This window comes from Balaenoptera ricei, chromosome 19 (assembly GCF_028023285.1).
Source record: "Balaenoptera ricei isolate mBalRic1 chromosome 19, mBalRic1.hap2, whole genome shotgun sequence".
Taxonomy (NCBI): Eukaryota; Metazoa; Chordata; class Mammalia; order Artiodactyla; family Balaenopteridae; genus Balaenoptera; species Balaenoptera ricei.
This window is the reverse complement of record NC_082657.1, coordinates 44759015-44775115: the sequence shown is the minus strand read 5'-3', so window position 1 is coordinate 44775115 and position 16101 is coordinate 44759015. Positions and strand designations below refer to the sequence as shown.

The 16101-nt window shown below is 37.1% G+C and overlaps 1 protein-coding gene across 3 annotated transcripts in view; it reads right to left on the bottom strand.

The window, feature by feature from the left end:
* Window positions 1-16101, bottom strand: part of LRRC36 (leucine rich repeat containing 36) — a 49951-nt gene that overhangs the window by 27486 nt on the left and 6364 nt on the right. For all 3 annotated transcript variants that reach the window (XM_059905190.1, XM_059905191.1, XM_059905192.1), the window contains exons 2-5: window positions 9787-9914; window positions 6686-6878; window positions 5797-5893; window positions 3139-3221 (exon numbers count right to left, since the gene is read on the bottom strand). In XM_059905190.1, coding sequence (XP_059761173.1) covers window positions 3139-3221; window positions 5797-5893; window positions 6686-6878; window positions 9787-9914 — 501 coding nt within the window. The remainder of the gene's footprint in view (window positions 1-3138; window positions 3222-5796; window positions 5894-6685; window positions 6879-9786; window positions 9915-16101) is intronic.

Sequence of the window (16101 nt, the reverse complement as noted above, 5' to 3'; positions counted from 1 at the left end):
ATTATGTTGCAAGTGATTCAGGGAATGGCTGCATTTTCTATTTCCAGAATATATGTTCTAGAAGATAAATTATGTGAGTTTACAAAAAAAGGAAAAACTTTTGGTCGAGGAATCAAAAAATTTCACTAAAAAGAATGGACTTTGAGTTGGGTCATAAAGAAAGATCAGGATTTTGATTCAAGCATTCCAAGCAGAAGGGACAGCATTAGTTCAGGGGCAGAAGAGAGAAAAAGGAAGAACTATGTGAGGAGGAGGGAGTGGTTTGGTTTGATTGAAGCATTGGATATTGTAGTTGAGAAACAGGAGATAAGGTTTCAGGGTAGGTTGAAGAGATAACCTGCAGCCACCGTTTAGAGAAGCCCTGTGGGTCAGATTAAGGACTCTTAATTCAGTAGATGAGTGGGAGTCATGCAAGTTTTTGAGCAGGCAAGTATAATAATCACAGCTGAGTTTTAAGAGAATGAAAGAAGAGACTGGGAGGCAGCATGGTGTAATGTTTAAGAAGACTTTGATGACAGATGGACTAGAGTTTGCATCCCAGCTCTACCACTTACTGTATAATTAGAGCAAGTTATTTCACCTCTTTGGGCCTCAGTTTCCTCATGTGTAAAACAAGGATAATTATAACCACCTTCAAGATTGTTGTGAGGATTAAATGAGATAATACACAGGGCCTGGCCCAGAGTCTATACTCAGTAAATGATAGGCATGCCTGTTAAGAGACTATTAGGAAAGGGAAAAGAAGGCTTGTTAATTGTGAATCATAGTCTAAGGTATGAACATTCAGCTGGACTTTAGGGGAGGGGCAGCATCAAACCCTGCTCTGGTTCTGAGCCTCAGTAATGGGAAAGTGGTGGTAACACTAATGAAACTCTAAGAGCTGTTTAGGGCTGGAGGAAAGGGGTTCATTTGGTTTTTAAACATGTTTAGCTTGAGGGGCTGGAAAATTATTCAGTGGTGATTCCAAGTGTATATTAATAGTTGGTCAACAGAAATGGGGTACTGGTGCAGAGAAACTGGTACAAGTTGTCAAAGCTAGACCAACATATTTAAGAGTCATCTACAGGGAGGAAATAAAGCAAGCTGTGGAAATAGATGAGATCAATAGGGCAAAGAGTAGAGAAAGAAGAGAGTCTGAAGGCATAGCCTAGGTATGCTTATTTTAGGGGTATGGGAAAAGAGAGAGGGAACTTTGAAAGAGTCAAAGCTTATGTGGTTAGGAGACTAGGATGAGGATCCATGACAGTGAGTTTCCCTGCCATCCTAAATGATTGGTAGAAAGCACTGTTTTGAACAATTGAGCTAGTGGGAAATATTTTACAGAAAGTTTTCTCCTAGCCTGTGGCACGACCATTAACGTGGTATAACTACTTTAGTCATATTGGATTACCAACAGTGCTTACAGGCAACACTCCCCAGGGATCTAGCACAAACATAATTTTCAGGGGAAAGCAAAGCTCTTTAACGTTTCAACATGGCAAAATAAATTTTACATTAAAAAAAATTCCAGCAACAGCTGGAGCTTCCAAGAACCTTTAGAAATGGGCCCTGTGTCTAGTAAAGCAGTTTGTTCTCAGTAAAGACCGTGCACTTTAAAACGTTTTAATTCATGGAGTGACTCTGTGTGTGCTAATGATGTAATATGATATAAATGAAGTTTAACTCAGCTCATACAAAAAAAGGCAGTCAAATTATGCTTTAGTGTATCTTTGTCTTTCTGGAAATGGATATATAAATGCTTGTACCTAGAAAAAAACCAGGAAAGCTATATACCAAATTAACTGGGATTCTCTTTAGGGGACAGGGTTGTTTTTTTTTTTTTTAATTTTATAGCTACTTTATTTATTTATTTATTATTTATTTTTGGCTGTGTTGGGTCTTCGGTTCGTGCGAGGGCTTCCTCTAGTTGCGGCAAGCGGGGGCCACTCTTCATCGCGGTGCGCGGGCCTTTCACTATCGCGGCCCCTCCCGTTGCGGGGCACAGGCTCCAGACGCGCAGGCTCAGTAGTTGTGGCTCACGGGCCCAGCTGCTCCGTGGCATGTGGGATCTTCCCAGACCAGGGCTCGAACCCGTGTCCCCTGCATTAACAGGCAGATTCTCAACCACTGCGCCACCAGGGAAGCCCGGGACAGGGTTCTGAGTGATTAAAATATTGTTCTTCATGCTTTTCAGTATTTTCCAAAATTATTACAATAGAATTTCATCAATTTTGAAATATAAAAAATGTTATTTAAGAGGAAGTAGAGCAATCCATGGTCCATGACTTACATGTGCTGAGACTTCCAAGAAAGGAAAATAAAAATCATACCTCACTATGGTTTATTTTACCATGAAATACTGTGAAAATAACTTGTCAATTAAAGTCTACATGGATAGATAAGAAGTCAGGAAATAAAATACTGTATGTTACAAACTGAAAACCCTTAATGTCTAAGCTACATAGTCAATCTATTAGTTATTGTTGAGATTTTAAGGATTAATTTTTAGAGTTTGTATATAATTCAATAGACCCTTCAAAGGGACAGAGACCTTGATACAAAAGAAAGTTTTCTCAATTAAAAGGTCATCTGATGAGTACCAAATTAATCTATAAGGGCACACTGAATGCAATTTCTCCAGTGGAAAGCTTTCTCCTAGCCTGTGGCATGACCATTAATGTGGCATAACCACTTTATTTACATTGGATTACCAATAGTGTGTACGGGCAACAATCCCCAAGAATATAGCACAAACACAAGAGATTCTGTAGCTGCAAAGGTTCAAGGTGGAGAAGCCCAGAAGGCTAAGGGTGTGAGCTGCATTGATGCAGATGAGTCCTGAGTCTCTGGTTAATGAATCCTGTGGAGATCGGCAATGCAATTTTTAGGATGTCCTAATGATATAAAGTGATGTAAGTGAAATTGAACTCTCTGAGTACAGCTTGTGCACTTTGATGGGTTTTGGCTTAGGCCTGCTCAGTAAATAGGGCCCTTCTGGCAGTGAAAGAAAAGAGGAAAAATACAAGCCAGTAAATCTTGTGCTTTCTTCAAATGTGTGTTATTTCTCAACTATTTTGTCTTCATCCTACTCAAGATTGGCCATGAAAACAGAAACAACTAATGTTTTAATCGTTTTGTGATCAGAAAGGAAAAACTTACCAGTTTCAATCCTGTTATCAACATCAGTGCTGACTTTTGATGCAGTGCTCTCATTTGCTACACAGTTTTTCACTGTCTTCTCCCTAGAGAAGATCGAATAATTTATTTAAAACTCAAAAGAAGTTTCTGAGAGCACCAGTAAAGGCTATTTAGAAAACATTATTTCAGGGTGATCAGATTTTTTTTTTTCAAATGCTCTAGAACATATTATTTTCACAAATATTTCAGTTAAAGCTATTTTTTAAAAAGTCATATTTTCATTGGGAATAATGAGAGAGAAAGACACTATAGTTCAGCTTTTAAAGCATGAAAGCCAGAAAGTTCAGAACTTACTCTGTTTTCTTGACACAAACTTAGGTCTGGGTGATTGAGGGAATAGTATTTCATATTATAAAATAATAATATTTTCTTTTGTATTAAAAAACTCATAGTTAGGACACAGAAAAGAACGTTCTTCTACCAAGAATTATAATGGAGACAACTATAGCTATTAGTTTGAAAAAGAGACAAGAAAGGCAAGTGTTTGCACTTGGTTGATGCAGTATAGTAAGATTGGGAAGTACAGATTGGGAAATACAGTAAGTACAGACAGCCTAGACTATAAGCCAGGCACTTTACACCCACCATTTCATTTAATCATAAAAGCTCTCCTATTAATCTATTATCACCATTTTATAGGTTGGGGGACCTGGGACTCAGAAAGGTTTTAAAAAAAAAACCTCCACCCAAGGTTGGAGAGCTTATAAAGTATTAATGTTAATACCGGGCACTTGAGCAACATTTTACCTCTGTTTTTGCAGTCACTATAAGGTAACTAAACAGAAATATAGTGGTGAAAATTATTTGCCTCACTAGTAAGTTTATTCAGTTATACATTAACTCATCTTTGGATTTCTATAGTAAACAAGGTACCCCAATGCATATAAAATAGGAATTAATTTACAAAGTACATGCACAAATAATTTTTAAGACATATTCCATTTCTTTCTACCGCAGGGTGAATTTTAGTCTGTGTAAATTAACCTCAATAAACTTGACTTTAAAAAAAAGGGAGCTTCGGTGCTTTGTGACCACCTAGAGGGGTGGGATAGGGAGGGTGGGAGGGAGGGAGATGCAAGAGGGAAGAAATATGGGAACATATGTATATGTATAACTGATTCACTTTGTTATAAAGCAGAAACTAACACACCATTGTAAAGCAATTATACTCCAATAAAGACGTTTAAAAAAAAAAAAGGGAGCTTAAAAAAATAGGGAACTAAGGCTGCTCTCTGAGGATTACATTATAAAATATATAATGGATCAGAGCAGAGACAGGCAACGTCAGTGGAAAAGAGCAAGATCCCAGGCCAGCAGGCACTGACTTCATTCATTCATCATTCAACAAATTACTCCTTAGCACCTTATACGGGCCAGACATTGTTCTAGGCACTAGGGATACTGCAGTAAACAAGACAAGCAAGGTCTTTGTTCTCATGGAGCTATGGTCTAGTGGAGGGGAAAGACAATAAAGAAGTAAACAAATAAAAAACATTCTGGGGAAGAATATTTAATGTTGTGTGGATATTTTCATATTTTATCAAATTAAAAATGGTATGTATAGGAAGAAAATTACTATAAAATAAATGTAATATATTTATTATTTTATATTTACATATTGATTATATAATATATAATGTTATATATTGTTATAATATATAAACATGCACACACAAAACACACACACACACACACACACACACACACATACATATACCTAAGACTAAGAGGATATTTACCATAATATAATTAGTATTTATTTCTGGGTAGTGGGATTATGAGTGGCTTATTCCTTGTTTTTTTCTCTACTTTCCATATTCTCAACAGTAAACCCACATTACTTTTACCATCAGAAAAAAGTACTAATAGTTACATCTACATGTGTATATAGGTACACAGATGTCTGGAAGGATGTATACCAAACATTACTAGTAGTTAACTCGGTAGCAAAATATGGGGTGATTTTGACTTTTTTTCCCTGTACTTCTGTATTATTTAAATTGTTTATAATAAACTTCTATTTTTCAAAAATAATAAAGCAACTTTTTTTTAAAAGCATGAGTTTTGGGGTAGAAGATATGGTACCTTACTTTGATAGAATTTTGGTAATAAGAAATAGAAAAAAATCTACCATTCAGATACTTTAGAGCTTAAAGGTCCATTTACTTTTGGTTTTGTACAGAAATGCTTCCCTTATCATTCTTTAACAAATTTATCTCTAACGACCCTGCCCATGGTAACGTAATCCTCCTAATTCAATGGGAAAAGACCATGTACTGATTTATAACTCTACCAAGAAAGGGTTGGTATACATTTATGGGGATGATAAGTAATCCCATAATATCCCTATCTATAAACTTTGAACAACAACTTTAGAGAATGTACAACGATTTTATCCAAAGAAGACCCAATAGTTCAAGAAAGCAGAAATGTACCACTGAGGGCCAGATTCTCACCCCAGACAAATCTCAAAATGTTGCATAGATACTTTCATTTCTGATCTGAGGATTCTTACAACTTGTAGAGATTTCTGCTGCAAAATGAAGAAAGTTAAGCAGGAATTCACTATTCTCTGTCCAGAACCAAACTAAAAAAAATTTTTGTAAAAATTCTTCTTACCTTTTTTCCACCTCTAAAAGAAAATTTTCATTGTTACCCAACTGACTAAAATGCAGCTTGGCAGCCTTTCTCTCACTTTCTCGTACGGCTCGGTCATCTAGAGGCAAAAACCGTGGTCTGAGCATGTTTCTTTTTGGAGTAAACAGTAATGGGTCAGAAAAGCATATTCACAGAGTAAAAACTAAAGATCAGTCTCATCTTTTGTTAGAGATGGGTCACAGAATAATGCTATTATGTTGTCACTGGAGCACTAGTAACTCAGGGAGACTACAGGGACACCATAGCAACAACTGCCACGTAAGTGTAACTACCTCTGCAGCAAAGTACAGCTTGGTCAGCAAACAATCCAAATGGCCTAATCTTAAGGCTGAAAGTTATACCATTTCTGAAAGACTTTTCTTAGTTCCTCTATAATAACTTTCCCAGGGGCATGTAACATAGAAGTTTATATCAACAAGAAATGTATACTCAACAATAAAATTATAAAGAAATACAGACTAACTCATTTAAAGGAATATTTATTGTTCCTTGACAACTAAGCCCCAAAGAGTTGTTGTATTCGTTTTCTGTTGCTAATTCAGTTACAAAGTTGGGGCACCTGGAAAAATAAATCTCAACCTGGAAACTTTTTGTTGGGGAGGAAGTGGTGGTGAAACCATCAACTGAAGAAAACTAAAGCTGGAAGTAACTGATAAAATCGTAGATTGTCATTCAATAAACAATAAAAGGACTCGTCATACATCCTGCCAAAACAAAAGAGTTACATAAATATTGACTAATAAACAAATATATCCTGCCAGTGCACACTCTGGGCCAACATCCAAAAGGTTAGGAGGCAGCTGGTTTAAAGTAAGATTCTGGGGCAAAGAACAGGGGAGGAGGGTCTCACCCAGTTTCTCCAGAGTTTGTAGCGTGTACACAGCAAAGAGCCTATAATCTGTATCTTTCCTGACAACAGGATTGAGTCTCAAATCTAGTTCTTTGAGGAAGGGTAAAGGCTGTAGGCGGGACACCTCCACTAATGAAGGAATGTTGTTATAATATAAATTCAGGTCTTGGAGTGAACATAAATACTGGATGCCCTGCAAGGAAAAGACTACATTGTGAAACTGCACATTGGGAAGCACTAGGAATCTCACAGATAAAGATGGAAATACAACTATTACTTTCCATCCTTAAACAGTTACCTGAGACACCTATGAGAAAGGCAGGGTTGAAATTCCCATTTAGTTGCCTGAGAATAAGAATGCTGCAGCCCATGGGTACTGGATGTGCTATACATTAAATAATTCATAGATATCATACATTTCCTCCTTTATAAGCTCTGACATCCAAATATCTGCGGTCAGCTCTCTACTTCTGTTGCCCCCCATCACTCTCCCAATCCAATCCTTCTCAGTGGTAGCCAAGCCAAGTCACTTTTGCACTTCTCTCACCCTTGCTATAACCACTCTCCTGACCCCAGGAGCACCTCAATTTAAAAGAGGGAGGGAGGGAGGCAAAAGAGAGATGGTTCTGGGGAGAAAGGCAGGGAAAAAAATTAAGTGTGTATATGTTCTTATATCTCAAGACCTAACTTTTAGGGTGAATGGACTATATGGCAAAACAAAACAATGCGATCTCCAAGTCTTCCCTCCTGGACCAGTCTGGAGCCCCTTTTGTCCTTGTTTCCCCCTTCAGAGTTACTGCCACCCCACAAGCTCCCCATCCTCCAATCAGTCAGTTCTTCTTGGTAGAAATGCTCTGCCTTCTTCTGTTCTATTTCTGTGGACTTAGCAACCCCGCCCCCTTCCCCCACTTCTCTAGCAACAGTACAATCAGAACTGGGACACTGGAGAGGAAAAGCCACAATTTTTCTCCTTTGCTAAAACCTACTATCGAAAATAATTGTTTAATTTTCATGTATTTGGCTAGTTAGGTGCTTGTGCCCAACACTAAATTTCAGGACAATATTTCAAAACATGTACATATATGTATAATCACATACTGTTAGTAGTAAAAATGGTTACCATAAAAGGAACTCTGTCATTGAGAGTTATTTCAGAAAGGTAAAATTATTTTCCATCATGTATTTATAAAATAATGTTTTTATTCTCCTCTCATTTAAAATTAACCTTTTTATAATTGCAGGAAGTTTAGAAAACTCAAAGATATATTCAAAACATTTCTGAATAGAACACTGTTTACAGTTGGATGCATTTCTTTCTGGCTTTTTTCAGTTCCACTAACTTCTACATTGTGAAAGGGTCAATGGTTGGGAATATTTATCAGTGCTTTTGGCCTCACTCTCAGGGCAGTACACCATTAGGACTGTCTTTAAATGTGTCTGATGTCCCAGCTCAAGTAATCTTTTAATGTCTCATTGTAAAAGTCAGGGGAACAATTCTTATCCTCCTCTCATGTTTCCCAGTTGGCATAAATTCATGTATTCCCCAACGCTACACTAGAACTAAACACAAAACATTTCTCCCTTGGGAAAATTAAGCAAAATGATTCAGAGCTGCTAGAGATGAATACATGCAGATAAATCATAGATGTAAAAAAATTTGTAAAACTAACATTTATTAAGTGCTTCCTATATGCCAAACACTACAGGAGTCTTATATGTGTAATATTTGATTACACGTGCTAATTTGATTAATCTTCACAACAGTTTTCAGCCAATTTACAGAAATGGAACAAAAGAGAGTACAAAAGTAAATGACAGCAATGTTCACTCAGTTTTTTTTAGTCTGAAAAGAACAATCAGATAAAAATACATATGAGAAGAGGAGACCTAAATAACTCTGTACTAATACTTTCTGAAATTTGTGGGCCAAATACAAAGGGCTGTTATCAAAGAGTCTAAAGACCTAGTTCAACTTGGAATTTCTGCTTTTAGAATCCTAGTTGGAAATTTGATCTAGCTTGGATTTCTTCTTTCGGGGCCCTTAGTTTTAGACCTTGAGATTGGGTCTAGTTTGTGTTGTTGAACAAGTTTCCCCTAAGAAATGCAAAACTGGAGGAATAATCCAGATCATTAACCAATCCTGGATAGAATCTGTAAGTCTTTCACCTTCAGTCTTGCACAGAAGGGCTTTATCAAGACAGCCCCATAGCTGGGCAAAAAGGGAACAGTGGAAGAAATACCATTTGGGGGTCTATGCAAAGAAAATAAAACTTCCATCTCTGTGTGTGTGGGTGTTTATATTTGTAGAGCTCTTTCTGTGTGTTTGCTAATCCTCACACTTTCTGCTTAAGCATGCTCCCACCTACTTTCCTAAACTGCCCTCTGCTCCACCATCTCCTGGCCTGGAAATTTTTGTTTTCAAGACCGTCATTTCCTCCCCCTCCTAGAAAAAACTCACAGTAGCAACTTAGGCCACGCACCAACATCATCAGAATCCCCTGGGAATGTCCTGGACCCACCACAGATTTATTAACTTAGAGTCTCTCTCGGAATAGGGACTAAGACTCTGTACTCTTATTATTATTATTATTATATATTTATTGATTATTATTATTATTTTTTTTTGGCCATGCCGCATGGCTTGTAGAATCCTAGTTCCCTGACCAGGGATTGAACCCACGCCCTCAGCAGTGAAAGCACAGAGTCCTAATTACTGGACCACCAGGGAATTCCCAAGAATCTGTACTTTTAACAGTGCTCCTCATAATTTTTTAACACACATTAAAAATTGTACTATTGACCCAACACAGCCATAAATAAATAAATAAATAAATAAATTTTTTTAAAAAATTAAAAAAAAAATTGTACTATTGCCCTAGGCAGTGATAGTTTAATATAGTTTTCTCTCAGTATAAAAGGAATTTTTTCCCAATATTTTATAATAAAAAAATGTCAAACATAAAATAATTTTACAGTGAATAGTAAAATTTAGTTTGGAAACATTTAAAAGGAAGATGCTATATTCCCCAGGCTGATATATCTATCTTTTATTTCTTCTCATCAAAAAAATAAACAGACTGGTCATAGAATACAGAACTTACCTTCAGGCTAGTGATCAAATTTCTTGATAAATCTAAGGATCGGAGACTTTTAAAATTTCTGAAGGCATCACCAATGGAATGGATTTTTCCAGCGTAAGATCCCTGCAATGAAAGAGACTCCACCAGTTCTGAAAAGAGATCATCAGTAGATATATTATGATCTCTGCTTGGATAAAGAGCAGAGTCACTGAAAACAGGCCTTCCTTCCTCCCGTATCTCATCTGTGAAAGAGCCTACATTCAAGGCTCATAAGAAGATCAGATCATCCTTTTAAAAGCATCAATATGGTCTTATGCAGTGACGCCAAGCCTTGGTTTTACAGAACCCTTGAGTTCTCTAATTACCCTGAAGGATGTAGTAAAAGTCTCCAAAAGTTCTCAAAACAAACAAACAAATTCAGCAATCCCACTGCGAGGATTCAGCCCTATAGATAATACTCACAACATTTTGCCAGGATATATAACGTAGACCAAAAGGATGTCAATCACAGGAAAGTTTTAGGAGGAAGGAAGGAAGGAAGGGAGGGAGGGAGGGAGAGAGGAAAAGGAGAAAAAGAAAATTGTTAAAGAGCCCATCAGGAGAAGAGTAGAACTAGATGGCTTAAGCAGCAGTTCATTGATACAATGGACAATGTACTAGATCTGTGACCTTGTACAAGTCACTTAACTTCTCTGTGCATCGGTTTCCTTATCTGTAAAATGGAGATAATAACAGTACTTACCTCACAAGATGTTGTAGGGATTAAATGAATATATATATGTGTGTATATAAAGATATATACATATATATGTGTGTGTATACAAAACTTAGAATAGTGCCTGACACGTGGTGCTATATATATGTTAATTATTGTTATGCAGTCATTAAAAAGAATGAGGTAGATTTGTAGATGCTCATATGGAAAGATCTCCAAGACATTAAGTGAGGGAAAAGTATGACTCTGTGTCTGTGTGTGTGTGACTGTGTTTTAAAGAATATATATGTGTGTGTATATGTACATATGTGGGTATATGTGTATATATACTATATATATATACACATACATATGTACATACATACATATATGTCAACTAGACTTCTAACAGCACTGAAAAGAGGAGAATCTCAAAACTGCCAATAGGAGCTCACTGGCAAGTGTGGTGGGCCAAAATGAGAACAGCAACCAAAACTGGAAGGAGTGTCTGCAGAATCCCATTTGCTGGTGACTGCCAGGGGATTGCATTGAAATAAGCTCTTAAAGTGCTGGAGCAGACTGGAGCAGTCTAGGACCTATAAACTATAAAAAGTATGAAACTGAAGATCCCTTTCAAGGCAAGACTCATCCCTGAGAGAAATCAGTGGGAGTAGAATCCACATTGAAAGGGATAGAGACAATAGGTTCAAAAGAAAGAGAAGGTCCAGATACAAGTCAGGGAGGGAAGCAGAGATGGCAGTTCTCCGGAAGCTTAAAGCCCTGTTTTTAGTACTTTGTGAACACAACAGAAGAGGGAGCTCCAAAACCTTGAAACTAGAAAAGCTATTCTGGCCCACTCTTCCCATCTAAAAGTATAGAAAACGTAATGCACTTTAACAAAGAGACAGAAAAGGTTTACAGTTAAATTTTATATGAGGTTATTAAAACAAAAAAGAAAAAAGAGCAGAATAGCATCCTTAAAGAATGAAAGCACTCCAAAAAGATACATCCACAAAACAAATGAAAATTTTAACTTAGTATTTCAAAACAAATTTCAAAAGCTAAAAGATGTCATAACAAAATGTAACAGTTCTCAAAACATGGTCCCTACACCCCTGGAGGTCCCTGAGACATGTACAGGGGTCCACAAACTCAAAACTATTTTAAAAAATTATTTTCATAATAATATTAGAACATTAATAGCTCTTTTTGCTGTGTTGATATTTGCACGTACTGTGTAAAGGCAAAAACTACTGAGGCCTTAGGATGAGTCAAGGCAGTGGCATCAAACTTCATTCTTAGTCATTGTATTCGTCACCATTGTATGCTTGCAGTTAAAAAAAAAAGCCACTTTCTCTTAAGAATGCCCTCGAAAAAGCAATAAAAAGGGTTAATTTTAGTAAATCTTGACGCTTGAGTACGTCTTTTTTATATTGTGTGACTAAATGGGAAGTACGCATGAAGTACTTCTGCTTAATACTGAAGTATGGTGGATGCCTTGAGGGAAAACACTTGTGTGGATTTTGAGATGCCAGCTTAACTAACCCCCCCCCTTTTTTTTTTAGAACACCATTTTTACCTGAAAAATCTGACATACTATGGTTATTCAGACTTGAATAGTTGGCAGACATTTCCTTGAAAATAAAGAAAGTGAGGCTGTCACCTCAGGAAGACAAGTGACAGCAACTGTTGTCAATTATAACATATGAGCTTCCAAGCTGAAATTAGAATTTTGATAAACTTGTATTTGCCACCATGAACTTGATAGATTCCAAAACCTAAAGATCTCTCTGATGAGATTTGTGATGATACTAACAAACATGATTTTTTAATGTTACAAAATGAAATTTGTCAGTATTTGGAAGACAGACATAACTCAGTGAGTTAATATTTTTCAAATGACGGATGCCTGATGTTATTACAAAATCATACATGGGTAAAAGATCCGTTTAAATGCAAAATTACCTGGGGAATTCCCTGGTGGTCCAGTGATTAAGAGTCCACCTTCCAATTCAGGGGACGCGGGTTCGATACCTGGTCGGGGAACTAGGATCCCACGTGCCACGGGGCAACTAAGCCCTCGCCACAACTACTGAGCACGTGTGCCTCAACTAGAGAGCCCGTGTACTGCAAACTAAGGGGCCAAACGCTCTGCAGCCTGTGCATCGCAACTAGAGAGAAGCCTGTGCGCCACAAGGAAAGATCCCATGTGCTGCAACTAAGACCCGACGCAGCCAAAAATTAAAAAAATTAAAAATAAAAATAAATAAATGCAAGATTACCAATGGATTTTAATGTAACAGAGTACAAAAAGTTCATTGATATGGTTTCAGATTCCACATACAACTAAACTTTGAGAAACTACCATTTGCTCAGTTTTCATGTCATATCAGAGAAGAAAATTCACTGAAAAGGCTATTTAAATACTCCCACCTTTTCCAACTATATATCTGTATGACTGTGTGTACATATATATGAAATATATCTATATTTCAACAAAAACAACATATCATAACATATTTAACACAGAAGAAGATATGAGAATCTGGATGTCTTCAATTAAGACATTAAAAAAACATTATATACATTAACACGTAACGGGTATGTTATGTTACCTTTTAATGAATTAAATAAATATTTTTAAATTTTCTGTTTCAATTTCAAATATGGTAAATATAAGTAGATATAATCCACATTAATAAAAACTCTTTGAAGTTCTAAATAATATTTACGAGTGTAATGGAATCCTGATACCAAAAAGTTTGAGGATTGCTGAAAAATGTAAATTAGAATTAGAAAAATTCAGAAAGATTACTGGAAAGATAAGGAAGATTTGAAAATGGAGAAGATAGAATTCAAGAAATAATAAAAATAAAATGAAAGGTCATTTCAGAAATGAAGATCAGAGCAAAAAAACCCAAAATCCAAAAACCAAATAAACAGTAGAACAATTCCATTTCTGAATGTGTATTCAAAAAAATTGAAATCAAGGACTCTAACAGATATGTCTACATCCATGTTCATAGCAGCTTTATTCAAAATAGTCAAATGGTAGAAACAACTCAAATGGCCACCAATAGATGAATGGATAAACAAAATGTGGTATATATCCATACAACAAAATATTACTCAGCCCATAAAAAGGAATGATGTCCCAGCAAGTTATTTTGTAGATATCAACAAACTGATTCTAAAGTTTATATGTAAAAGGCAAAAGACCCAGAAGAGCCAACACAACATTGAAGAAGAAAAACAAAGTCAGAGGACTAATACTACTGGACTTCAAATCTTACTTTAGAACTATAATAATCAAGACAGTGTGGTGTTGGAAGAGAAAAAAGGATCAACAGATAGAATAGAGAGCCCAGAAATAGACCTACACAAGTATAGTCCACTGCTCTTTGACAAAGTCAATTCAGTGGAAAAAGGATAGCCCTTCAACAAATGGTGCTAGAACAACTGGACATCCACATACAAAAAGAAAATAAAAGAAATCTAGATACAGACCTTATAACTTTCATAAAAATTAATTCAAAATGGATCTAAATGTAAAACACAAAACTGTAAGACTTCTCAAAGATAACAAAGGAGAAAATCCAGGTGACTTTGGGTTTGGCAGTAAATTTTTATTTTTTATTATTATTATGTTTTGGCCGTGCTGCGCAGCATGCAGGATCTTAGTTCCCTGACCAGGGATCAAACCCATGCCCCCCCTGCATTGGGAGCACAGAGTCTTAACCACTGGACTGCCACGGAAGTCCTGGCAATAAATTTTTAATAAAACACTAAAAGCATGACCCATGAAAGAAAAACTTGAGAAGTGGGACTTACTAAAACTTAAAACTTCTGCTCTGCAAAAGACACTGGGAAACTGTTAAGAGACTGAAAAGACAAGACACAGAGTGGGAAAAAATATATGCAAAACACAAATCTGAAAAAAGACTAGTATCCAAAATATACAGAGAACTCTTAAAGCTCAAAAATAAGAAAACCCAATTAAAAATTTAATCAAGGACTTCACTGGTGGTGCAGTGGTTAAGAATCCTCCTGCCAATGCAGGGGACATGAGTTCGAGCCCTGGTCCAGAAGATTCCACATGCCACAGAGCAACTAAGCCCGTGCGCCACAACTACTGAGCCTGTGCTCTAGAGCCTGCGAGCCACAACTACTGAGCCCAAGTGCCACAACTACTGAAGCTCGCGTGCCTAGAGCCTGTGCTCCACAACAAGAGAAACCACTACAATGAGAAGCCTGTGCACGGCAATGAAGAGTAGCTCCCGCTCTCCACAACTAGAGAAAGACCGTGCACAGCAATGAAGACCCAACACAGCCAAAAACAAAATAAATAATTTTAAAAAATAATAAAAATTTAGTCAAGGACTTCCCTGCTGGCGCAGTGGTTAAGAATCCGCCTGCCAATGCAGGGGACACGGGTTCAAGCCCTGGTCCGGGAAGATCCCACATGCCAGGGAGCAGCTAAGCCCATGCGCCACAACTACTGAAGTCCATGTGCCTAGAGCCCATGCTCCGCACAAGAGAACCCACCGCAATGAGAAGCCCGTGCACCGCAACGAAGAGTAGCCCCCGCTCGCCACAACTAGAGAAAGCCCAAACGCAGCAACGAAGACCAAAAAGAAAATAAAAAATGTATTACTATTTTTAAAAAAAATTAGTCGAAAGATTTGATCAGACACCTCACCAAGGAAGATATACAGATGGCAAACAAACATATGAAAAGATGCTCAACATCATAAATCATTAGGAAATTGCAAATTACAAGATACCACTCTACACTTATTAGAGTGGTTAAAATCCAAAACACTGACAACTCCAAATATTGGTGAAGATGTGGGGTGTCTTTGTCTGTTTGGGTTGCTATAACAAAATACTACAGCCTGGATGGCTTATAAACAACAAACATTTATTTCTCACAATTCTGGAGACTGGAAGTCCAAGATCAGGGTGCCAGCATAGTCAGGTTCTGGTGCAAGCCTTCTTCCAGGTTGCAGACTACCTACTTCTCAATGTGTCCTCACATGGTGGAAGGGGGCAAGGGAATTTTCTGGTCTCTTTTATAAGGTCATTAATCTCTTTTATGAGGGTGTTCATGACCTAATCACCTCCCAGAGGCTCTACCGCTTAGTACCATCACATTAGGCATTAGAATTTCAACGTATGAATTGGGAGGGGAGGACACAAATATTCAGACCATAGCATGGGGGCAACAGGAACTCTCATTCACTGTTAGTGGAATGCAAAGGTATCTTCCACTTTGGAAGATAGTTTGGCAGTTTCCTACAAAGCTAAACATGGCTTTTACCATAAGACCTAGCAATTATGCTCAAGTGAGTTGAAAGTTTATGTCCACACAGAAACCTGTATGTGAATGTTTATGGCAGCTTTATCCATAATTGCCACAACTTAGAAGCAACCAAGATGTCCTTCAATAAGTAAATGGATAAACAAACTATGGTACATTTACATAGTGGAATATTACTCAGCAATAAAATGAGCTATGGATCAAGCCGTGGAACGACATGGAGCAGCCTTAAATACACATTACTAAATGAAAGAAGTCAGTTTGAAAAGGTTATACACATATAATTCCAACTGTATAACATTCTGAAAAAGGCAACACTAAA